This window comes from Chiloscyllium punctatum, chromosome 32 (genome assembly GCF_047496795.1).
Source record: "Chiloscyllium punctatum isolate Juve2018m chromosome 32, sChiPun1.3, whole genome shotgun sequence".
Classification (NCBI taxonomy): Eukaryota; Metazoa; Chordata; class Chondrichthyes; order Orectolobiformes; family Hemiscylliidae; genus Chiloscyllium; species Chiloscyllium punctatum.
The window spans coordinates 68,241,837-68,269,219 of NC_092770.1; the positions used below are offsets into that span (position 1 = coordinate 68,241,837).

At 39.5% G+C, this 27,383-nt stretch overlaps 1 protein-coding gene across 1 annotated transcript in view; it reads right to left on the bottom strand.

Moving 5' to 3' along the window:
- The window catches only part of LOC140458248 (A disintegrin and metalloproteinase with thrombospondin motifs 20), a 378,126-nt gene that overhangs the window by 338,315 nt on the left and 12,428 nt on the right, over positions 1 to 27,383 (bottom strand). The window contains exon 3 of the mRNA XM_072552607.1: positions 12,656 to 12,821. Coding sequence (XP_072408708.1) covers positions 12,656 to 12,821 — 166 coding nt within the window. The remainder of the gene's footprint in view (positions 1 to 12,655; positions 12,822 to 27,383) is intronic.

A 27,383-nucleotide genomic window follows, 5' to 3' on the forward strand; every position in this document is an offset into this window, starting at 1 on the left:
CCTTCACCACTGTCTAGGCCTGGTTGTTAACCTCAACATCAAACTGTAATTCATTCTTGATGAAGGGCTTTTGCCCGAAACGTCGATTTTCCTGCTCCTTGGTTGCTGCCTGATCTGCTGTGCTTTTCCAGCACTACTCTAATCTTGACATCAAACTGCAAGTGCTGTCCCAACTGTACGCATTTAAAAAGAAAATGAGGAGAGACCTAAAAAATGTAGAGCTTCACGATGTTGAACAAACGAAATGAGTTGTGCACAAGAGGCTAGAATTGGAGGAACACAGATTTCACAGAGAGTTGCAGGTGTGGCAGAGATTTCGGAAATGGGGAAGAATACCAAGTTTATAATCTAGGCTCACACATCAATTCTACTTGGTAGGATACCAGAAAGATTATATGAACAGTCTTTTCTCCGAAAGAAGCCAAAAGCAGAATTTCAGCTATGTTTACACTTGCTTTCCTTCAAAGAACTTGGGTTTAGTTAATTTGCAGCAGTTTGTTTACTCGGAAGCAGAGCCTTGAATATTGATATCGAGGTATTGAGTACAAAGACTTTGAAAACGGCTGAGTTAATCCTCTTACAGCAGACAGTCTGTAAGACATTAGTGATAGGGTTAAACTAATCACAGTAAAGAAAAGATGACACAAAATGACCATGAAGTAAATCAATAGCTGCAGAATCTTAAAGTGGACTTCAGCTCTCAAAAATAGATCTGGTCATCGAATGATGTTAGTCACATACACAAAGCACCTCAGGGTGTAAAACACCTCTGCATTATAATCATAGTCCACAGGCTTCTAATCAAGAACTGTTTGAGTGATGGAAGAAGTCAGGTTTACAGTTTCTGCAACACCCACTCTCCTCAAAAGATAATTATAATTTAGTATTCAAAGCCTACAGCAAACATACGTGATATCTCTGTTACTGAATGAAACCAGCATTTGCTTCAATATGTTTGCTGACACCAATGATTGGATGACGATTGCTGGCAGCACATGGTCACCACTGATTATTTCAGCACACACAGTGTAACACTGCTCTTTACTGACCCCCTTTTCCCCTAAGCCACCCAACAAGCCCAGAGCAAAATGTAATATTCACCAACATTGAACAGCATATGAAGCTCAGGCATTGTTACTAGGTAGTATAGGAACTGAACACTATGCCAATTCATCGTGGGCAACTTTGCAGTCTTGGCTGCCTGTGGTAAAGGGCAAGCACGTTCCCAAAACAGAGTCAGAGGCCCTCAAGCACTTTCTCGTGGCAATTTAAGCCTCCTCTGAAAGAAATCTCATAACGGGCCATCAAACATTCTTTGTGATATTAAGATGAGCGAAAATAATAACTATAGGGTAGATTTGCAAATGGGCTCAATTGATTTCAGGAGCATGGATCATGGGAGTGCCAAGAAACTGGGAATGTAGGCTGTTTATAACCCAATTCAAAAGAAGAACTCACTTCCAGTTGTGAAGGTTCCATGCTTAAAGGTGCTTTGATAAAAATGAAGACCTGGTAAAGCCACAGAATTATGCAATTATGTCCAGATAGGTTGAAAGAGTGGTTTCCTGTGTTTTTTGTACTTCATGTGATCTCCTATTCTCATCTTCACTGTCCTTTAAAGCCTCAGCCCATTTACTTTCCACCCCAAACTTGATTTTTTTTTCCAATGGTCTTCCTAGAGTGAACCACACTAGACACTATTTAACCTCACTGATTACACATGGAATGGTGGTGTAATGGTAATATCACTTGGCCAGCAACCAGGTAGCTTCAACCAAGCAGCTAACAGCATGAGTTCAAGTTTCTCCATGGTGGCTGGGAATTATAAAGTCAGTTAATTAAATCGATCTGGAATTATAAAGATTTACAGCACAGAAGTACCTACTGAAAGACTGCTATCCAGTCTTGGCCTGTAGATTTCAGCACCTTAAATTAAATTCCCTACAGTATGGAAATAGGCCCTTCGGCCCAACAAGTCCACACCGACCCTCTGAAGAGTAACCCACCCAAACCCATTCCCCTACCTTATATTTACTCCTGACTAATGCACCTAACACTATGGGCAATTTAGCATGGCCAATTCACCCGACCTGCACATCTTTAGATTACACAGTGAGGATGACTTTTAAATGTTAAAAATCACACAACATCAGGCCACAGTCCAACGGGTCTAAGTGCATTATTAATATTCTGAGGCCAGCACAGAGTTTCTGCCTCCACTATCCTTTCAGGCAGTGAATCCTATATCCCCACTGTAGGAATAGTGACAGCTTTTGGTGTAAAAGAATGAGAGAAGATCTCATTGAAATATGAAATTCTTACAGAACTAGACAGACTGGATGCAGGGATGATGCTCCCTCAAACTGGGAGGGGTCTGGAACAAAGAGTCACGGTCTCAGAATAGAGTATCTTAGACTGAGATGAAGAGAAATCTCTTCACTCAGAGAGTGGTGAACTTGTGGCGTTCTCTACCACACAAAGTGGTGGAGGCAAGTCACTGAGAAAGGAAATTGATTTCTAAACACTGAAGGTGATGTGGGGAATGGAGAGAGCAGGGGTCTGTCATTGAGATGGTGGATCACCCATTATCATGTAGAATGGCAGAACAGGCTTGATGGGCCAAATGGACTACTCTTGCTGCTATTTTCTATATTTATGAATTCTATCTTGCTCACTAGTCATTACAGACATCAAGAAGATACAGGCTGGTGAAAACAGTGATGGAGAAGATGGGCTGTTCTTCTTAGAGAAGGTTGAGGAGATTTGATAGGAGGATAGAATAAGTAGGAAGAAACTGTTCCATTGGTAAAAGGAAGATGATTTAGAGGACCCCAATTTAAGATGAATGGCAAATGAATGAAGAGTGACAAGAGGAAGAAGTTCTTTAATGCAGCAATGGTTAGGATCTGGAGTGCACGACTTGAGGGTGTGTTGGAGTGAAAAACAATTCTTGCTTTCAGGGAAATTTGATAAGCATGTAAAGAAAAAAGGCAGGGTTACAGAGAAAGGGCAGGATTGTGACATTTTCTGAGTTAATCTCAGAGAACCAGAGCAAACATGACAAACCACCCTGCATCATTCTCATATTTTTGGGAAGGAAATCTGGCATTTAGCGGAAGCGGGGTAATAATGCAACTTCAGACCCACAACAACATAGGGGACTCCTAACTGCCTCATCCATGCAGTGCACGCCAGCACCTTCAGGGAAATTAACGATGGGCAATAAGGGCTGACCTTGCAATGATCCACATCCCCTGATTGGGTAAAATAAAAGTTATATTTTGCTCACAAAGCTTGAAACCATTCTGTATTTCCCACTCCTCCAAAGCACAGAGTTCAAACCCTCGTTCTTCAATGATTCTCCCAACTGATCATTGCAGCCTTGCCCATTGCAACCTTCACTCTCCCAACTCCAGTTTATGAGCATTACCCCTTCACTCCATTGCACTTTTGGCACAGAACCTTCTCATCCAACACTGTAACTTATCACTGAACTCAAAGTTCTTACAGGGCGAGTTAGGCTAAATGTATGAAGGATTAAGGCCTAGAGACAGGAGTGTCAGAATAAGAGTATTTATAACTGAGATACAAAGGAGTGTGAACTCTGCATGGTGATTCATTAGAATTCTCTACTTCAGAAGGCTGTTGAAGCTCAGTTATTGAGTATGGTCAAGATTGAGATTGATCAATTTTCAAATATTAATGACATGAAAGTATACCCTGAGAGCTTATTCTTACTCCTATGTTCCTATGATTTCTTTCCACAAAAGCCTTATATTGCAAGACCTTGCCATCTTCAAACTATCCACAAAACTGCTCACTTGCAATGCACATCATCCAGCGCCAATTGTCCTGGTTCATGACTGACCACTAATTACAAAAGGATCTTGGATCTTGACAAAGGACTTTTCTGTGCTGAAATGTTGATATATCAATGCTAGCCCGTTCCTGACATAAGCTCAGGAAATCCAGGTGACCAACATTTTGCATGAATGGTGGATCTATGTAAACAAAGAGCAGCAGAGGGTATTGGCCAAAGTTTCTCACAAGGAACTCAAATCACTGAGGAAATTTTTATGCAGAAATATTTCAACATAAAACAATAGAATTTATCCCCAGTGCATGCGATTTCAACAGAAACAAAGCATTTCCACATCCCATTCATATGATGACATTTAAAGGTTTCAGGAAATTTCTGGGCCACCCTTCCAGCAGTTGTTGCACTTATTGACTGAACAATTGGGATGTGAACATGCCCATGGCTGTAAGTGAAAAGGGATTTTGGAAATCTATAGGTTACATAATTATCGTGAGAGTGATCTCGTGTTAAGTTGTGATCACCTAAAAATTTTAAACAATAATTACTTTATTTTAAACATGTATTGCAGCATGGCAAGTCACGAATTTGTATCACTAATATATTACACATAGCCAATTTCTTATCATTTTAATGTTTTGTTCTGCCACTTGTTTTGATTTCTTTGACAGACGGAAAAAAAGGAACCCTCATGTTATGATAGAGATCACTGTGCAAACAGTAAGTTAAAAGGTCAGGACTACAACCTCAATCATATCCCATGTAACAATAGTGAACCAACACAGATAGTCTTATGCTGGCAATGACAGAGAAGAGCTCTCCTTCATTCTTCAAAGCCATCTCGTCATTCCATCTTAAAATAGATGGTATCTTTTAGAAAAGGTCTGAGGCCACTGGCACTGGACATCTACAGTTCAAACTGGAGTCCTTTATTAGAGGCAATTTTATGCTTTGATGGTGGCTGCAGGTGTCTTATCTGTCACTCTGGTATTCAAAAGGAGGGGCAAGCTGTCAGTAAAGCAAGTGCCTTTATCCAACCATCTCTCCTTCCTCCGATCCATTAAGCAGCATCCTTAACCTCGGAGTCTCTTGATGGAAAAGTTGACGTGCTCCGTACAGCAACACAAGCCAGAGATTGCAACACATTGAAAATATTTTCACTTTATGTAAATATTTAGTAATCTCATGTAACCAGACGTGCCCCTATAATGGAACTGAGGAGGAAAATAATTAATGGGTCTGTGCTTAAATGTATATATTTCAGAAGTTTGTTTTTGTTGTTTGAATGACCTAAAGTTCGAAAGTATCGCTTCTGATCAAGCAAAGAGTGAATAATAAGAGGGAATGGAGCAACTGATGTCAGGGCAAGATTTAGTGAAGGAGGACTTGTTGCAGATGTAGGATAGGGTCTTTCCTGTCTACATCACTCAGGGAGGAGGTAAACTACAGCCTCCCTGCTTGGGTTCCAGGTCCTTTTAGGCCCTATTTGCATTATTCCATTTGCTCTATTGAGCACTTTAATCCAGTCAAAGCCCTGCAGGTTAAAATTGAAAATTAAAATACAGAAAGGCTGAGCTCCAAGAATGTAAAAGAGCTGCTAACCATTAGCCATCTATCTGGAGGGCATAGAACGTTGAAATCAACTCAAAAAGGTGCTGCCTTTGTATCTGAAGCAAATTGGAGTACTTCTAGAAACTTGCCGCACTGAAAACTTAAATTGACAATATGCCAACTGGTAGAAATAGAATTTAGAATCCATAAGAGCTTCCATTTATGCAGCATACCTAACATACAGAAAAATTGCAAAGAGCATCATAGGATCAAATTGGACACCTGCAAAGAAATTATTCAAGGGATACTGTCAAAAGGTAGTTCAAAAAGGTAGGTTTCGAGGAATGTGTTAAAACGGGGGAGATGGAGAGTGAGAGATGGAGGGATGATGGAGATTGAGGCAATTACAAAGGAGATTCCAGAGTAGAAGATGATGGTTTGATTACAATGGTAGGGGCTGGTAAGACTATGATATAAACTGGAAGTCATTACGAACATACAGTAACCATCAGGAAAGATGCTGAGTCAGTGTCAGAGTCATACAGTATAGACATAGTGGGCCAAAAAGATCTGTTTCTATGCCGTCCAACAAACTCCAAACTACACCAACCCAATTTACTTGCACTTGGTCCATAGCCCATACCATGGCATTTTAAGTACCATCCAGATGAGTTTTAAATGTTGCCAGATACCTGTCTCAATCGTCCTCCCAGCTAGAATGTTCCATATATCCGTGCTAAAGAAGCGATCACACAATTCTGGTATCTTTTCACAGTAAATATACTTTTCACCCCATTCAAAATATGTGATATCCTATGAAGGGAAAAGCTGAAAGCAGGTTAAAAAAAAATCCCCAGGTCAATCTGATGGGAAAAACAAATCTGGAAAATTCTTCTTCAGCCCATCCAAGCAATGGAAAGAGATCCAAGAGATCACTCAAGCATAGAGTTAACTGTAGGACAGGTCATTCTGCTATAACACGTGTTTCATCAAAGCTAAGTAGCAATAACATGATTGATGAATTGAGGACACTATTTTTAAAGCATGTATTGGTTATAACATAATTCCTGCTTTATTAGTTTAAATAGTGCTGCTATTACGTGACTTTCCTGAAGAAGGGCTGATGCCCGAAACGTCGATTCTCCTGTTCCTTGGATGCTGCCTGACCTGCTGCGCTTTTCCAGCAACACATTTTCAGCTCCCTTCTTATAACACGGGATTGTACAAGAATAGAACTACTGTGTTATAGCAGAACTGGCTGTATCTGCCTATTGTAAGAGGATGCAAACTGAAACAGTGGGCGGCACAGTGGTTAGCACTGCTGCCTCACAGCACCAGAGACCCGGGTTCAATTCCCGCCTCAGGCGACTGACTGTGTGGAGTTTACACATTCTCCCCGTGTCTGCATGGGTTTGCTCCGGTTTCCTCCCACAGTCCAAAAGTGTGCAGGTTAGGTGAATTGGCCATGCTAAATTGTCCGTAGTGTTAGGTGTCGGGGAACGAGTCTGGGTGGGTTGTGTTTCGGCGGGTCAGTGTGGACTTTGTTGGGCCGAAGGGCCTGTTTCCACACTGTAAGTAATCTAATCTTACATCTCACGGACAACATAGAAAATGGCATTTTATTAAAACACAAGTTGACATACTGCCCACAATTTTCTAATCCATACTTGCCTCATGAACTAACTGGCAAAATTCATCTTTATATAGCTTTCCTGCAATTGTAATTGAAATGAAGGAACAAATAAAAAGATTTTAAAAGTAGTGGATCTCCCCTGTTCAGAAACTTTAGTTGCATTACATATCAGTTCTGCTTTCTTTTCCCAGTTCTATCAGGTCCACACTATCATATTACAGGTGATTGCATAAATACGGTGGCCTACAGGTTAAAACAGAAGCAACTTGATGAGCCCGGATCAAGACAGCCCCATCAACACATTGATTCAAACTTTTCTCTGCAGTGACAAACCATGGGGAGAAGTGGTGGAACCATTACAAAACAATAATTAGGGCTGTAACACCCCAAAAGCAAAATACACCACTGAAAATGGGACTGACAGTTCAGTGAAGGTCGAGATTCAATGATCATTCAATGTCATTACATTCTATTATCTGGCTGGATTGAACAATTTGTGATGCAATTTGGTGAGGTGAAATTGCTCTGAACTAGGCAAGGTATTTTCAATACCAACAATTTGCATATGTGTGACATTTAACATAGTGAAATATCCCCGAGAGGGTATTATTAGTCAAAATTTCAACACGCATTAACTTGAATGAAAATTCATTAGACCTCACCCAGGAGAGCTGAACAGGATGGCAATCTTGATTCTTTTGGGCTCAAACTTGGAGGAGGTTTCAGAGGAATTGATGGTTCCCATGAATTGGAGCACTGTTGTAATCAATAAACAGTGTCACAGCAGCATTATTGATTTCCATCTTCTCTGGGAATCAATCCTTAACTCCCAAAGTCAATTTTTTAAAATATTAATTAGGGCATATAAGCAAGTTTGGAGGATCAATCACTTATTCCACATCCCAATTGATTTTAGTCTCTATTTCTTTTTCAGCCAAGTTAATGGGAGATTTGACTGCTCCAGATTGAGTTAATCCCGACACATCTCCTGTGCAGGACAGTTACGGGAACTGAAAATATCATTGTCATGGCATCCTTCCAAACTCCTGGAAGAGATTAGACTGGATTGTACAAAGTTCAATGTCACATTATATACAAGTTAGCAAAGCTTTAATGGCAGGCTGTTGAAACTTGAAGACTGCAGAAATTCAACACACCAGCTCAATTTAGCAAAGAAGTGACTGTGACTAATCAGCTACATCTTGAAATAGGGACCTCCTCTTAAAAATGGACGGATGAATGTCACTTGACAGGGACCCTGATCCTAAAAATATGCAAGAAATTGGATGCGCATATAGCGTAATAGTGTTGATTCAGCTGAGTTCCCAGGACTTCACATGGCTCTTCAAACACTGCAACAACCAATTTGTGAGCCTGTAACTAACTGTAAGGCCAGCTGTTAAGACAGAGGTTGGCAGGTGTGAGGAAGAAGGGTTGAAAAGGCCATACATTTGCCCAACCCATTAGTTTCACACATAGTCGATTTCTGCAAACAGTGACTTACAGAAGGAGGTCAGTTGGTTCAGTCGGCTGGATGACTGGTTTGTGATGCCAACACCATGGGATCACTTATTTTCCAATCTTTCCCCTGAAGCAAGATGACCCTCAAGTTAAACCGTCACCAATTACCTCTCTAATGAGAGAGCCACCCTACGATCTGTTAAGACTACAGTGACTTAACATTATTCACTAACTTTGCTTTTGCACTCCAAATTGTTACTGTTACATGCCATTGTTCATCATAATGGTTAGCAAACAGTTAAGTTCTATTAATCAAATTTTACAACTGTTTATAATCAGAATGCACTGCTTAAATAAGTAATATGAAAACAAATGGGTTCAATTAATTTGTTTCATGGGATTTTCAACAGATCTTAAAAATGTCTGAAGAAAATGAGATATTGTGTAACAATGTATTATATATATTGCTATATTTGAGTTTTCGTCCTCTGTCCTTGGAACAATATTTTACGTTGATAAGTCCATTGATGATTGATTGCAATGACTAGATTAATTTTTAAAAAGGTTTATCCTGGAAGTGGGGACTGAGTAGAATGAGTCCATTCTCCTTGAGGTTTAGAAAAATGAGAGGTAATTTTATTGCAATATTTAACTGTTCTGCGAGAACTTGACAAGGGTTGATATTGAAACACTGTTTCCCACGGCTGGATAGTTTTGAACTAGATAGCATAGTCTCAGGGCAATAGTTCAGTTATTTCTGACTAAGATAGGAGCCATGACTCTATGACTCTATTCACTCAGAGCATTGTGAATCTTTGAAATTCATTATTCCAGAAACCGCAAACGCTCAGTTATTCACTATATTCAAGACTGAGAGCGATCAAGGCTGGAAGAGAATCAAGCAATGTGGGGTTCAGAAGGGGAAAATGGAAGTTGAAAATCAGCCACATTGATAATAGTGCAGAGACCTGCCCTATTTCTTATATTATTAAGAACAGCGTCTTTTCAAGTGAGGACATAAATTCAATAAGAGAATCAGAAGCATTGGCTGTGCATCCACCACATTTCAACAGGTAGATTCCATATTGGTGCTAATCGTGTTTACTTTGCTCAATTAGCAAAGGGATTGGCTGACAAGTATCTCAACACCTTTTAGACATATCCTATCTTGGTATTTAGACATTGTTGACTTGGCTAATATCTCCTGCCCACCTTAGTTTCCTAGTTCGGTACACCTGAGTGACTGCCTAGGCCACTTTGAAGGCAATAGAAGTCAACCATTTTAATGTGGAACTGGAATCACATATAACTGAGACTTGGTGAGGACAGTAAGTATCTTTCTTTCGCACTAGTGAACAAATTTTATAACAACAGCTTTTATGACATTAGTTTCATTACTTTCAGATTTGATTTAAAATGATTTCAAATTGGCAAACTGCAAAAGTGAATTTTAAATTCTCACTTTCTTCACCATTAACCCAATCTCTGAATTACCAGTCTAGTATCATTATCACTACACCACTATAATGCTTGTAACTCAAATCAGATATTTTAATCTGGCCACCCTACTCTTTGAAACCTGCCCAACTCTCCTTAGCTTTTATAAGTGGCTACAATCCTGATCTGAAACGTGCCAAACTCAATCTCCTTCACCAATATCATGTTGCTCTATCTAAGGTCACCAAAATAATCAGCAACAGGCTTTGATGTTTGAATGATACTGGAGCGCAGCACCTCCTGCAAATCAAAGACTGCTTGTTCAATGTCCTTTGATACGTGGGGCTTCAAATGTTCTATCAAACAGCAAATACACTGTAGCTGCAGTAATTCTCCTGACCTCAAAACTAAACAGAGGCATGTTCCTATTCACAGGATTTTTCTCTCCAATTAGTTTCTTTAGTTTGACTATATCAGCTGGTTTTGTTGATTTCTCTGAGCTTGTGTCCGGGAAGGTAACTGTTAATCAGTGTTGGCAATGGAATATGCTTCTTGCAATTCGAGTACTGGAACACTTGCAGCGTACAATTAGATGACTTGTTGCTCAAACGGGAGGGTCCGAAGTCTCTCTCTAAATTGAAGAGAATAACCGCATTAGGAAGACATAATACCATTTTGTTAAAAATTTGTATCCTTCAGAATTTGAACAGAATTGTATAGATAAACATTGTCACGGTTTACATATCATATAGCAGACACTTGTATCTCGTGAATTTGAAAAATAAAGTAACATTATTCCACAATATTTCAAGTCAGACACTTACCAGAGTTTGTTACACCAATTTCCCACACTCGGCTGTGCCCAAGGAATATTGCAGGACTCTCTTCTTAGCTGCAGTTAAAAATCTAAGTTCTTTGATCCTGCTCCAGTGGCACCTCCAGATCACTGATTAAACACAATTGCTTATTTGGCAACTCACTCAATGCCATTAATTCTCTTCCATGTCCCCTGCCAGTTTCTTCCAACTGCATTCAAGCACTGGACCCTGCTTCCCATATCTTCCTCTCTTCCTAAGGGTTGAAGATTCTTTCATGACCTCCAAAAATTGTAGACATTTCTATCATTGCGCCATCCACAGATATATCTCAATTTATGTTGTCAGAGTGTACTCGGATTTCCATTCCACATTTTTAATCAGTGTGGCCGTAACCAACTTTGCACTCTATTTCACAGATGTCAAACATGCCTGAGTCAAACATAGTCACAAAGGTTCATACACTCTTATGACTGCAATTTAGCCTTCCCATAGAAGCAATTTAGCCTTTGCAACGGTGCTAGATTTTTAAAAAAAAACTTGCTGTTGAGGCAAAATTTGTAGATCTTTTATCCCCAGGAAACTGTCAAAAGTCCAAAAGTTATTTTCCTGCATGACTTAAAAAACAATCACAAAATATTTATTTGTCAATCATTTGAGAGTATGCATTTTCTCATCCATCTCTTAAACATTGTGTTCAAAAGAGGGTATTTTGAGAGAATTATAATGAAAATATAATGAGCGACAATGCAAAATTGTTAACCTTCAATACCGAATTGTATTCAAAAAAAGGTATTTTTTTAAATTAAACTTCACCAGATTTTTCAAAGACTTGAGACTTCAAACAAGTTTTCAGGTTATAAATTTAGGACTCGCTAACATTTGCTTGTTATCAAAAGTGTATTAAAAATCCATGTCATCATTTGTAACATAATTTTAAGCCCAGAGTCGACAAATAACCTATATAAATAATCTGTATTTGCTCAGTTTAATCTATCAGTCGATTACAACTTGAAAGGCCTTTCAAATAAAACAAAGGTCTTATGATCTCTCTTTGGAGAAGAAATTAACCAACTAACCTCTAAAGCTATTAGAGATAACTAACTTATTTGTTTTTTTTTACTTGTGCCAAGGCACAGAATGGGACACAGGATCAAACAGTTCAGAAATCATCCAAGAAGCAAGAGACACCACTTGAGCCATTTAGAAAAGGGTCCATAAGTAGGCCAGTTGTTTCCTTCTACAGGAAGGCCCAGTCTTGCCTCCATGTGTACTGTGAAAGGTTGGTAAATAAGTCCAAGTCACCATAGTCTTAACAGACCATTGGATGACTCTCATTAGGTGGTAGTTTGACCTAAGGGTTACCATACCTCAGACAAGGGGAGAGGTTGTGCAGGAGTTCCTTTCATTGTAACCTCAGCTGGTACAGGAATTTAACCCATGCTGTTGACATTACTCTGCAATACAAACCATCCAGCCAACTGAGGTAACCAATCTCTCTTATAAAGGTGTAAAGATGTTGGGTACTACAAATTTTAAAGTGGGAGGAAAGAAATTCTCAGTTATTCAGAAGGTTATAGTGGTGGGTAAAGAGAGTCTGAGGCAGTCTCAGGTTGCCAATGTGAGCTGCAGTAGCTGATCTTAGCTGGAGGGCATGGGAACCAATTAAGTAAATAAAGTTAGTTGTAATATACTGCAGAATATGGCCAGGGTTTCCACTCCTAATTACTATTTAACAATATCTGCTGGATATACACATGAACAGATGCTTGATGAAGACAGATTCAGACTTGCCTATAACAGTGCCCGAAACAGTTGTTTAGTTATTCTCACTGTCAGTGCACAAGAATCAGAGAGGGAAAGAAAATGCACATTACTTCTTTGTAAAGCAAAGCACACTTGATGAATCCTTTACAAAAAAAGTGAAGGGTTCCCACCTACCGAACGTTGCACATGGATGAGAAGTTTTTCCCAAAGGATTACTATTCAGTGCTCCATGCTTGTATATGAGATGCGGTTTATTGTGCTCATCTTCATATTGCCCTCCATCTGGTTTCATGAGCGGTTCCAAAAAATATTGTCCATCAGATGTCTGAAAAGTGCCCATCTGTCACAGATAATAAGAACAAGGATTTAACACCAAACATGCTGTTCATTCAAAATGGTGCACAATTCTGCATAAGCTACATAGAATCATTTTTCACTTCTCCATCACAAGGCATGTGACAGATATAACATTCAACATGAAACATTTACCACAATGGGAATATGACCAATTGGAAATCCAAGCATTAAAAGCTGTATGGCATAAAACTAAATTCCTGGAATAAAGCCCAACCTAATAGGAATGCAAGTCAGAAAATAAGATATGATGCAGCCTGGAGCAAGCCAGGACCACAGCTCACCATTGTACTGAAGCATATCAGATGCCTGTGCTGCGACTTCTTTCACTGAAGAGGAAGAGGCTGAGTGGTGACCTTATGGAGGTTTACAAAATCATGAGGGGCAGGGATAAGGTGAATAGCAAATGTCTTTTCCCCAGGGCAGAGGAGACCAAACTAGAGCCATTAAGGTGAGAAGGAAAAGATTTATAAGGAATCTGAGGGGCAACGTTTTCACACAGAGCATGGAACATATGTGTAACAAACTTCCAGAGGAAGTGGTAGGTGCACATACAGTTGTAACATTTAAAAACATAAGAATAAGGAAGGTTTAGAGTGACATGGGCCAAATGCTGGCAAATAGAACTAGTTTAGTTTAGGAAACTTGGTCTGCATGGACAAGTTGGATTGAAGGGTCTGGTTCTATGTTGTATAACTACTGTATTTATAAGCTCCTCTGTAACCAAAATTGCAAATGGTTAACCCACTCCAAGTTATTAAATTCCCATCACCTCAACTGACATTAAATGTTCATTACTATGATGAGGTCAAAAATAAAACAAACACTCTATGTACAATATGTTTGTGTGAGGAGGTTTTGAGTATTTGCATTGGAGGTGATATTGAGCTTTAACTACCTTGCAGTTAACCATTTTATTAAATCAAGGTTCTGAATTAACATTTACCAATTTTCTGAGTCCTACCTGTTAACAACTATTAAGAGAGAGACTGTCAACCCACCAAATATCAACATGCTGAAAATGTGCAATAAATAACAATTTGAAAAAATATGGGATTGCTAGGGAATTAGCAATTCATTAACAATTCCAGCTATGCATTCCAATGAACATGGCATGTAGATCATGTTTTAACATAGCATGTTTAACAACATGCAGTTGTGGAACAACTCAATGTGAACAAAGCAACAATCTGTACTTTGAGCAAACAATTGCAGAAGATTTCATCTATTTATTGTTGGGAGCAAAACTGTAAATAAAAATAGAATACTGTTACCACAGATAAAAATCTCACTACAAACACTGGTTGTGAAAATAAGCTTTAAAAAGGAATTGCCACATTGGAAAATTCTAGGGCTGTTTCTACTAATTTCTTAATGTCATCCTTATTCGAAGGACCATGACAAATACATGTAGTAAGATAATTTGTACAAATATGTCAGGATATAACTATAATAACTACCCATGCAAACTCTGCAATTGAAATCACCTTTAACTTATTAAAAATCTTTAAATTTATGACACTTATGTAACAAAAGATGATATTGTGCTACTTTGCTTTTCAACAAAACATTCACAGATGTTGTCAAAGAAAAGGAGCACAGTGTTTATTTTACAGATATTTTCCATGCATTATGGTCCCTCAACTAGAACTGAAGGCATCCTATGAGATGCTGTGTCGCCATCTGCCATGTGTAAGATCAGATATAGATATAAATTTTTAAAATTTTACTCAAGAGACATGGATTTCCAGCATCTATTTCCTGTACCTTTTGGCCAGCAAGCAGTTAAGATTAAATCACATTGCTGGACCCTGGAGCCACATGTAGATCAGACCAAGTAAGGTCAGCAGATTTCTTTTCCTAAAGGGCATTAGTGAGTGAACTGGGTTTTTAAACAACAATTGACAATAGTTACATGGTCACTATTAGGTTAAGTTAAAAATCACACAACACCAGGTTATAGTCCAACAAGTATATTTAGAATTAGCTTTTTGAACGCTGCTCCTTCATCAGGTAGCTATGGAGCAAGACCATAATACACAGAATTTATAGCAAATAAACCTGTTGGACTATAACCTGGTGTTGTGTGATTTTTAAACTTTGTCCACCCCAGTCCAACACCGACTCTCCACATCATGACTATTAGGCTAGCCATCTGCCATGGTGGGATTTGAACCCATGTTCCTAGAATATTAACCTTGAGATTCTGGATTGCTAGCCCAGTAACATTACTATTACACCGTCACTTGCAAGGCAGGAGAATGAGACTGAGGGATTTAATGGAGAGCTGGCTGTCTGGCCTCCTACTGTGCTGTTTTATGATCAAAGTCTCATGTTTATGATTCTGTAATGAAGACCAATAAAAACCTCGCTGTGAATTTTGTTCTGGGTTGAATATTTTTGTTACAATCACATTGAGAAATCTATTGTGTAACAGCATAGTTTCCTAAAAGATCCTTGCTTGGAAGCAGTTCAAAGAAAGTTCACTAGATTAACTCATGGGATGAAAGAACTGGTTGAGTAGATTTGGAGTTTTGAAGAATAAAAGGCCGCCTTATTGAAACATATCTAGAGATTTTGAGGGGGTATTGACCAGGCAGATGCTGAGAGGAAGTTGCTCCTTGGGAGCATTGAAACTAGGAGAGACGATTCCAAAATAAAAATAGTCTTATTTCCCATTGAAGATGGAAGTGAGAAATCTCTTTGAAAGGGTCAGTGATATTTGGGATTCTCTTCTGCAGAGACTAATGGACGCCTGGCAATTGAATATAATCTGAGTGGGACAGATTATTGATCTAAATGGGAAATCAAGGGTTATGGCAGGAAAGTGGAGTTACGCCACAATCAGATCAATCATGAATGGTACAGCAAGTGGGCCAAATAGCCTCCTCATTTTTCTATTGCCAATGATCTTGAGATCAGCCTTGCAAGCAACTCAACAGTGAGATTATTGCAAAATCTATATGCCCTGAAATTATATCCACTTAAAGTACTGAAAGATTGTTGGAACACCCTGATTGCAAAATGCTGATTGCTTGATTCAGTATAAGGAATTATGAATATAATTCAGAACCCTAACCTACATTGTACAAATAACACAAATACTTTATGAACCAAACAAGAGCACTGAGGGAAACTGTTCACAAACTTGTGCAGTCTGCAAGTAGGGGATATGCAGAGAAGATGCAAGAAAATAAAGAGGAACATGATTTTATAAAGCAGTTTTTACAACTTCAGTACTCATCCCTTACTACTGAAGTACTTTATAAACATAATCAATATCATCATTCTGCAATGTAGAAAACACAGGAGCCTAGTTTTGGACTGCAAAGTAACTAGGTATTGAGATAAGCAGTCAGACTATCAATCTGTTTTATGTCTAGGTTGAGAGGTAAATGTTGACAACACCTCAGGAAGAATTCCAGTGTCCTCTTCCAAAATAGTACAGTGGGATCTTTAACATCCATCAAGCAGGCAGGCATAGCCTCAGCTGAACATCTGAAAGGCAGCACCTCAGGGAGTTCAGTAAGTGTTGCATAAGCCAAGATGATGTACACAAGTCTCTACAGTGGGAGATGAACCCACAAGTCAAGACTTACAATCATTTTCCAGCACTTAACTCAAGTGAGATTACAGAGCAATAGAGTCATGCAGCACAGAAATAGACCCTTCAGGCCAACCAGTCCATGCTGACCATAATCCCAAACTAAACGAGTCCCACCTGCCTGCACTTGGCCCATATCCCTCCAAACATTTCTTATTCACGTACTTATCCAAATACCTTTTAAACAGTGTAACTGTACCCACATCCACCACTTCTTCTGGAAGTTCATTCCACACATGAACCATTGTGTGTAAAAACCATTGCCCCTCATGTCTCAAAGTCTTTCTCCTCTTTCACCTTAAAAATATGCTCCCAAGTCTTGAAATCCCTCACCCTAGGGAATAGTCACAGGTCATTCACCTGATCCACACCCCTCATCAATTTATAAATCTCTACAAAGGTCGACTTTTAACCTCCTACATTCTAGAAGAAGAAGTCCCAGCCTATTCAGCCCCTCCTTATAACTCAACTCCCTCCAATCTCAGTAATATCCTGGTAAATCTCTTCTGAACTCTCTGCAGCTTAATAATATCCTTCCTATAACAGGGTGACCAGAAGTGGACACAATAGTCCAGAAGGTGGCTCACCACTGCCCTGTAAACCTCAACATAATGTCCCAACTCCTATACTCAAAAGATCTGAGTAATGAAGGCAAGTGTGCTACATGCCTACTTAACTATCCTATATGTGTGTGATATGATTTGGAGATGCCGGTGTTGGACTGGGGTGTACAAAGTTAAAAATCACACAACACCAGGTTATAGTCCAACAGGACCACCTGATGAAGGAGCAGCGCTCCGAAAGCTAGTGCTTCCAATTAAACCTGTTGGACTATAACCTGGTGTTGTGTGATTTTTAACGATGTGTGACATAAACTTCAAAGGATTAGGTACCTGAACCCGTGGGGTCTGTTCTACAACACTGCCCAAGGACTTACTTTTAACTGTACAAGTCCTGCCCTTGATGGTTTTACCAAAATGCAATATCTCACACTTATCCAAAATTAATCTCCATTTGTCACTCTTCAGCTAATTGACCCAATTGATGAGGATCTCTTTGTAACCTTAGATAGTCAGAATAGTTAAGAGATTGAGTTTGCACTGGTCAAAAACAATCTGCTGAAAAGCCTTGTCTTTGACTCAATGACTAAGTTTGGGATGAGAGATTGCTATCATTAAGATACATAAATTAGACAGGAATGCAAAACAATAACCACAACAATCCTTAAAAATGACTTATTAAAAATGCATTGAACGTGACAAACAAAAGCTCAGAAGAACTTTATCCTTCATGTCAAATGTGCGAGCAAGATATCAGAGTAGGGCAAAGTCCCAATTTTGTCAAGCACAATTCAGAACATATTTCCTTTATAGGGTCTCAAAATTTATAATATAGCTAAGACCAGCTGAAAAAGACTGAACTGGCTCAACCTTCTCAGTTCGTCACAACAAAGGTTTCAATTCTTTTTACACAAGGCTTAGCCTCTCTCCAATTAAAAATGCAATGAATTATTCTTGTTAAGATCAAAAGGGAGCTAACCAACAAGGTTTTTGTGAGCTAAAGAAAGAGGAAATGTATTAAACCCAACAAAGTAATAAAACAAAACAAAATCTTACCTCAACCATAAGGCCTTTGTGCAGTTATTTGGGCTGCATACAAACAAGTACAAGGTTAAAAGGGAATACTGTCAGAAGCAGCATACAAAAGACTGGACTCACAATAAACTGTCAGATTTGAGCTCAGCAATCTTGTTGCACCCTTCACAGTTGTGAACAGTAGGGGTCAATTAAACAAAAGGAGGTGGAAGATCCACAAACATCTGACCATGAATCCCCTGTCAGATTTTGGAAAACCCCATCTGGTTGATTCATGTCCTTTAGGGAAGGAAACTGCTGTCCTTACCTGGTCTGGCCTACATGTGACTCCAGACCCAGAACAATGTAGTTGACTCTTAATGGCCTTCTGGACAATTAGGGATGGTCAATAAATGCTGGCCAAGCCAACACCTCCCTCATCCTGTGAATGAGGAAAAAAAAAATCCCCATCCTTACTAAAGGAGCCCAACACATAAATGCAAAAGATACAGTTGAAACGTTCACATTCATCTTCGGGTTAAAGTGCCAATCAGGTAATCCATAAGATTTGTCCTGAGCTCCCTAGCATCACATTAATCCAATTTGATTCATTCTATATGGTACGAAAAAAACAACCGAAGGCATTGGATTCTGCAAAGTCTAAGACCCTGACAACATTTCCGCAGTAGAGCTGAAGAATTGTGCTCTGGAACTAGCTGCACCGATAGGTAGGAGAAAGTGAGGACTGCAGATGCTGGAGATCAGAGTCGAAGAGTGTGGTGCTAGAAAAGCACAGCCAGTCAGGCAGCATCAGAGGAGCTGATGAAACTACCACATTGGCATTTACCTGACCATGTGGAAAATTGCCTAAGTATGTCCTGTTCACAAAGGTCAGCACAAATCTAACTCAGCTAATTACCACCCCAGTCGACTCTTCATCATCAGCCTGGTGTTGGCAGGATCAGCAACAATGCTGTCAAGTGGCACATGCAAAGGAATAACCTAGTCTCTGGTGCACAGTTGGGGTTCCACAAGGGTGTTCGCCTCTTAACACCATTACAGCTGTGGTTCAAACATGGACAAAAATGCTGAATTTCAGAGGTGAAGTGATAATGACTACCCCTCATATAAATGTAGCATTTAACAAAATATGAAATAAGAACCCTAGAAAAACTAGAATCAATGGGAATGCAGAGGAGAGTGCGGAAGGAGAGATGTGGAAGGAGGACTACACTAAAAGTTAGAGTTATACCTCGCACAATACCTGGTAAGAGGTCAAATCAATTCAGCCCCAGGATATCACCACAGTAGCTCTTCAGAGCAGGCATTTGGCAGACACTACATCAATGTCTAATACTTTGTATTTGGACAAGTCTTCCCAAGTTAATGCAGGTCTCAACGGCAGCAACCTGGCTACATTGAGTGTTCTCATTGCGGGCCAATTTTTGCAAAGTGTTTCAAGATTTTATTTTCATGTTGTCTATGATATAGATGGTGGGGGTTCATTCCTCCTCTTAAAATTTGAGATTTATATCCCTAATCGAACAATATCCATGATGAGAAGTTTTGTCACATTTTTGTTCCAGATTACAAATTTTAAATGTTCATGTAAATTACCTACTGGACAGACCCTCCCAGGTCTGTTAATTCCACCCATTGGACATCCCTTTGTACATTCTTGTCTATTTTTCAATCCACTGACTTAAACATTTTTAAGTGTCCTAACTCATTGCTAATCCCTTCTCTCTCAACCCAAAGTCCAAGGCTTTTAATTCAGTCAATGAGTTTTTAAAAAGATGACTACGCCAAGTTTTAATATATACTATATACACACACACATACATTGTCAAAAAAGGTGAATTACAAGTTTTAATCTTTAAATACTGTTGTAGAAGCTCCAGGCAAAATGAAAATACATTTGCCAGCTTGGAAACTATGTAACCTCAACATTTCAGTTACAGTTGGGATCATGTTTTATTTGGACGAATTCTTCAACAAACTTCAAAAGGTAAGCTCACAGGGATGTCAAAAGAACTGGCATCAGCATTTCCACCCTCAATCTGTCACTTCACATCGCTTCACAATATTTTGGTTCCACTCCCACTATTACTTAGGTGTCTTACTGCATTGTCATCATGGTCATGCCCACATGTCGATTCTAAGAACAAAGTAGTGATACAGTCACTCCAATCATACTGCAGGTTTTCAAACAAACCAACTTTGCTTTCCTTTATGTTCAGTGCGAAGTTAGATATTGTTCAGTTTTCTCCCTCATTGTTTATCAGTTTGACAAAAGCAATGTAAAAGCTTAAATTGCTGAATCATGCCTTTGTCCAACAAAGGCAACCAAAATACAACATCATGGATATTGTTGAAACTACCCAAAAGTCTAAAAGATAGCATTGAAAAATATTAAAAGTCTATTTTATCCAGAACAACCTTAGGAATGATCACGAACCATCTAAAAATCTAAGATGTAGCATTTAAACAGATGAAAGTTTATTTAGTCCAACAGATAACATGATGAGTAATGTGAACTGTCCAAAATTTAAAAAAGGTAGGAATAAAACAGACTAAAGTTTATTTCATTATAATAAAATGTATTTGCACAGGAATAGCAAATATATCCCTAAATTCTCAGAGAGCCCTTAAAAATATAGTTCAGTTTGAGATTAAAAAAACTGAATAACAAACTGCTCATATACTAAGTGAATTGTATGAGAAGCTCTGATAATGTTAGAAGAAACTATTTTTCTTGCTTAAAATAGGATATTGACAAATATTATTCATCTGGCCCCCAACCACTCAGTAAAACCAAATGAATCAGACACAAATTACAAAATTGGAGATTCAGCCAAAAGTACATTACTCACAAGCTCAATTCTTTTTGTATTATTTAAATATCCCTGCACAAAATTACTAGCAGCCCATGGTGAGTTAGAGAAGCCATGGTGTTGTGTTAGTTTTATGCCACTATGTGGTATAAGTGCACATTAAAACCACCATATGACTTAATCTACATTCATACTTCTCCCTGAATATCTGCCATTTCCTCTCCCTGCAATATTTGGGAAAAGAGCCAAAGTCGCAATGCAGTTATTTAGATAGCTGCATCAGACAGTTATTTGTACCATAAAAGAACAATAGCATGGCTTCACAACATCAATGTGGGAACACTGCAAAGGAATTTAGAGCTGCAAATTAAACTGTAATCTCTGATGTCAGATGGCAAAACCCATTGAGATTTTTCTTTACAAGCTATAGAGATATACATTACTACTTACTCAAATTCGCCGCCCCCCCCCCCTTCACTTTGCCATCTTCTATGACCTCAAATATTGACAAGGTCACTGCCAGCCATGTCCTACTAACCCTCACCAGCATTATTCCCTTCGAACTGCATCAAAAATGCTTATTCTTATCTATTAAACTCTTGAACCACCTTTGGCCTTCACTCAACACAATATTTCTACAGTTGTTAAATTCCTCAACCCACAACCCCAGATTTTGGTGCCTTCACTCAGCAAAACACTTATTCCCTTCCATTATGGTTGTCCCCTCTGGGTTGCCCTTTTAACACCTTCAAGGCCACAAGGAGCAAGACTTGAGGAGACATAACACTGAAGTGTCCTCACCTTCCATCACCTGATCTGATAGTACCACATTACTCCTGCCTCTCATAACAACCTACTGCTCCAGGAGCTTCTTGGAGTCCAACTACTAGTCATCTCCACAAAACACTCTCTCCTTCCATCCAATTTCAGCTCCTACAATTACGAGCTAATGGACTCCATCATTATAGTCAATACCATCCAAACAGCTACTTCCTCCTTATCAGTACTCTGAATCTTTTTCTCTCTGAGAACCTTGTTAATTCTTTTTCACTCACTTCCTAGCCCAAAAGGTGGATAATTACCATTCTTTAATTCAAAAATATACTTTTTTCATAAAATTAAAAAAAAGGATATTACAGCGCAATCTAAATGCTACATAGTACAATATTTATTAATTAGGTTAAGTACATTAGGTCATATGATTATAAGACATAGAAGAAGGCCATTCAGCCTATCGAGACTACTTTACTATTCAGTAAGATCATTGTTGAGGTGATTGTGGCCTTACCTCCACTTGACCATCCCCTAATCTGTGACTCCCTTGTAGATAACAATCTGATATTTTCGAAGCTGAATTAGATGAATATTTAGTGATGAATATAGTGGTTAGCACTGCTGCCTCACAGCGCCAGAGATCTGGGTTCAATTCCCGCCTCAGGCGACTCTCTGTGTGGAGTTTGCACGTTCTCCCCGTGTCTGCGTGGGTTTCCTCCGGGTGCTCCGGTTTCCTCCCACACTCCAAAGATGTGCAGGTCAGGTGAATTGGCCATGCTAAATTGCCCGTAGTGTTAGGTAAGGGGTAGATGTAGGGGTATGGGTGGGTTGCACTTCGGCGGGTGCGGTGTGGACTTGTTGGGCCGAAGGGCCTGTTTCCACACTGTAAGTAATCTAATCTAATCTAATCTAATCTTAACCTCCGCTGCTGTCCATGGAACAGGATTCCAGAGACTGACAACTGTCTGAAAGAATACATTCCACCCATTTCCATAGCATTCCAGAGTGCCTCATCCATTTAAAATGCAGACTGCATCAACATTTACATGGTATGAAAGATTTGAGACCTATAGCTAGAGGGACTTTACCTTGCTTCCAGCACTTCAGTGTACACAAATGAGAGGGCCTGAAACCACATCAACCACTCCCTCAAGATGTATTTCTGGGCCTAGAATATTTTGGTCTGTAACACTTAGTCATGGACAGTTAAAATCAACAAGTTACAGACAGACGAATCGGTGCCTTGCACGAAGTTGCTGGTGCTTCAGCAGAAACCAATATTAGCTTCGGTAAGTCATTGAGCATGTAATGTTGTGTTATGTGTTGTGGAGGTGACAAGACAGGTCGACGAAGGTTGAACAGTGGATGCGGTGTATCTGGACCTCAGACAAGGCATTTGATAAGGTTCCTCATGGTAGGCTCATTCATAAAGTCAGGAAATATGGGATACAGGGAGAGTTGGCTATCTGGATTCAGGATTGGTTGGCAGACATAAGGCAGAGTGTGGTTGTAGATGGAAAATATTCTGCCTGGAGGTCAGTGTTGAGTAGGTTCCCGCAGGGCTCTGTTCTTGGGCCTCTGCTCTTTGTAGTTTTTATAAATGACTTGGATGAGGAGGTCGAGGGGTGGGTTAGTAAATTTGCAGATGTCACAAAGGTTGGAGGTGCCGTTGATAGTATCGAGGGCTATTGCAGGCTGCAGTGCGACATTGACAGGATGCAGAGCTGGGCTGAGAAATGGCAGATGAAGTTCAACCTGGATAAATGCGAAGTGATGCATTTCGGAAGGTCAAACTCGAATGCTGAATATAGGATTAAAGACAGGATTCTTGGCAATGTGGAGGAATAGAGCGATCCTGGTGTTCAGGTGTATAGATCCCTCAAAGTTGCGATTCAAGTGGATGGGGTTGTTAAAAAAGCACATGGTGTTTTGGCTTTCATTAGCGGGGGATCGAGTTTAAGAGCCATGAGGTTTTGCTACAGCTCTACAAGTCCCTGATGAGACCATACTTGGAATATTGTGTCCAGTTCTGGTCACTCTACCAAAGGAAAGATAGAGAGGCTTTGGAGAGGGTGCAAAGAAGGATGCTGCCTGGACTGGAGGGCTTGCCTGATGAAGAAAGGTTGACCAAGCTTGAACTTTTCTCTCTGGAGAGGAGGAGGAAGAGAGGTATATAAGATAATGAGAGGCATGGATAGAGTAAATAGTCAGGAGACTTTTTACCAGGGCAGGATTGACTGATGCGAGGAGTCATAGTTTTAACACAGAGGGTTGTGAATGCATGGAATGCGGTGCCAGCTGTGGTGGTGGAAGCAGAGTCATTTGGGACATTTAAGCATCTGCTGGACATGCACATGGATAGCAGTGAACTGAGGGGTGCAAAGGTTAAGTTATTTTATTTTGCATTAGGATTAATCGTCAACACAACATTTTGGGCCAAAGGTCCTGTTCTGTGCTGTACTTTTGTATGTTCTAAAAACTTGGCATTTCTTTTCACACTTCTTGTGCAAATCTTTATTCCAGAAGGAGATGGGAGAAGGCCCTTTTTCTCCAGTAGAACCACCTCAACATCAGCATGTGATAGCAGTGAGACACTGGGTATACATGAGTAATCTGATTATCATTACTGTACTCCCTGAGATCAGTTAAATCTCACAGACGTGAGTGAACCTGTAGCGTAGCAGCAGACCTGCCAGCACACACACTACATTCAATTACCTTCTCAGAGTCATAGAGATGTACAGCACGGAAACAGACCCTTCGGTCCAACCTGTCCATGCCGACCAGATGCCCCAACCCAATCTAGTCCCACCTGCCAGCACCTGGCCCATATCCCTCCAAACCCTTCCTATTCATATACCCATCCAAATACTTTTGAAATGTTGAAATTGTACCAGCCTCCAGCACTTCCTCTGGCAGCTCCTTCCATACATGTACCACCCTCTGCATGAAAATGTTGCCCCTTAGGTCTCTTTTATATCTCTCCCCTCTCACCCTAAACCTATGCCCTCTAGTTCTGGACTCCCCGACCCCAGGGAAAAGGCTTTGTCTATTTATCCTATCAACGCCCCCATGATTTTGTACCCCTATATAAGGTCAAACCTCAGCCTCCAACGCTCCAAGGAAAACAGCCACAGCCTGTTCAGCCTCTCCCTATAGTTCAAACTTTCCAACTTGGCAACATCCTTGTCAACCTTTTCTGAACCCTTTCAAGTTTCACAACATCTTTCCAATAGGAAGGGGACCAGAATTGCACGCAATATTCCAACAGTAGCCGAAGCAATGTTCTGTACGACCGCAACATGACCTCCCAACTCCTGTACTCAATACTCTGACCAATAAAGGAAAGCATACCAAACGCCTTCTTCACTATCCTATCTACCAGCGAATGCACTCTCAAGGAGCTGTGAACCTGCACTCCAAGGTCTCCTTGTTCAGCAACACTCCCAAGGACCTTACCATTAACTGTATAAGTCCTGCTAAGATTTGCTTTCCCAAAATTAAACCCCATCTGCCACTTCTCAGCCCAGATATGCACCAGAAATTTGTTCCAAAAGGATCAATCAATATACCATTAATTACTTTTGATGGAGCTTTGTTCCATGTTATTGATTTCTAAGCCGTGGGGCAGATCATAGACCTTGGTGCATTTCAGTTAAATTCTTGGTCCAAACACTGACCTACCATCACTGTGCTTTACATCTTGTAAAACTATTGCATGCAACTCTATTTCTTTTCTCACCTGTGAGGACAAGTAAAGACCTACGCGTGAAGGAATTACTGAACACACCCAAACCTAAAGGATGAGGTCAATTTTTCTGAACATAATTGTATCACAATTCACTGTTTTAATGAATAGAACACAGATGGATTCATATTGCATTCTGCCTATCACATCCTAGTTCAACAAAGTTGCAAATAATTTCTGACAATATTAGATACACCCTTTGTACCCTGACCAACGTTTAAGTCCAAAAAAATCAGTTACTGATGAAGGAGTGAAACCTTCTTTAAACAGTTTTATATATGTTTACTAACACAATTATGGAATACACACAAGGACTTCCTAACTAACAACTATGTCTGTGTCTATTGTTAGTGTTTCAAGTGAATCCCCATTTAATGTCCATCACTTGCAATCAATTAAATATTAGGATACAATTAACTACTTGGATGTCATTCAATTTGGCACTTGATAAATCAATTCATCCACTTGACATCTAGTTAACTTTCCATTATTAAATCATATCAGTATCCCTGCAGATACAAATTTGAGGCTTTTTTTTCCTTTTCATACACAATATAAATCAATCAAAAGACATTATAAATGATATGACTTTAATGATATAATGTTTCATATCCTCGGGTCTTTACTATCAGTTTGGCACCAGATGAAACCAATGTTAATCAATGTTTGTGTTTGATCAGCTTCAAACACCCAAGAAATTCTCTGACCACTTAAAGTGGCCCGTCCTTCCTCCAGTTCCTCATATCAGGGTTTAAGGTTAAGGTAATACTAGCAAATAGTGCTATGAATTGTAAGAGAATTGCAAGTAAACTAAGGAAAATGGATTTTTTCTTTACTCTCAAAATAAACTGAAGCAGAAAATGACCACTTAATGAGTGGTAAACATGAGCACTGGTTCAAAGATACTGTACTCTTTTTGTGTGCACAGAAAGTATAATAGCAAACCAACAAGTACTAAAGGAAACCCCACACACAAAGAAAGAATCGCTTTGAAATGAGGGCAAAGGATACTGGTATCACACCTTCACGCCTTGAGTCTGGAGATTTGTTTAATGGTAAACTCACTGTTCTGGAAATGCTTTTGTATCTTTATCAACTCTAGAGAACATAAGTCAAAGCTGTCACCTTATTGCAGTATTGAAGAAGTACAGTACAGTCAGATTTGTTGCCTTCAAATGAGATTGTTTATTGCTGATAATCAATACTGCAGTTACACTGCCTATAACATGAAGGTGATGTCAGTTCACTCAGCTATTGGCAAGTTAACTTATTTCTACAGCATCTTCATAAGACTGCTTTTGTGATGAAGTTGAAATGCCATTACCCCTGAATCAGGACGCTTGTGTCCAAGTCTTACCTGTTCAGAGATGTAAGCAATTGAACAGATTAATGAAAAATATTTAGTGCTATTTCAGCACTGAAATATTTGAAGGAACTTCACAGGTGCATTATCAGATAAAAATTACAAGTGCAAAAAGATTTACTGACATTTTTTCCAACTTAATTTTGCTGAACCCACCCTTTAAATCAATTTGTCCAAACTGCATTGAATCCAGGGACCAGCACAGGTTGGAAACCTTGTAGAATCCAAAACTGACTCTGTGTGAATCTAACTCACTGTTTTCCTACTTTCCCCACCACCCCACCTCCCCACTCCTAATGTTACACCAGTAAAAAGTTTTCATTGTATCCTACACTTCTATCAACCTCTCAAGCCCTAAGATTTATCCTGCAACTTGACAGCATTTTGTGTGAAACTTTGCCAGATGCCTTGGAAGCTCAAGCAAACTACTTCATTACAACAGTCCACTGAAGATATCACTCCCTTAAATAAGATCAGGAGGTTGTTCAGACAGGGATCGTTCTTGTCAAATCCAAGTTCATTAGGTTTTTAGTGAATAGATAATCCTCAAGTTTACTCTGGTTTCTGTCGGATTGCTCAGGAGTGTCTTAGACTAGAGGGTGAATTATTGGACATTGATGAAAATGGAAGTGGAAAATGTCATTGTTCAAA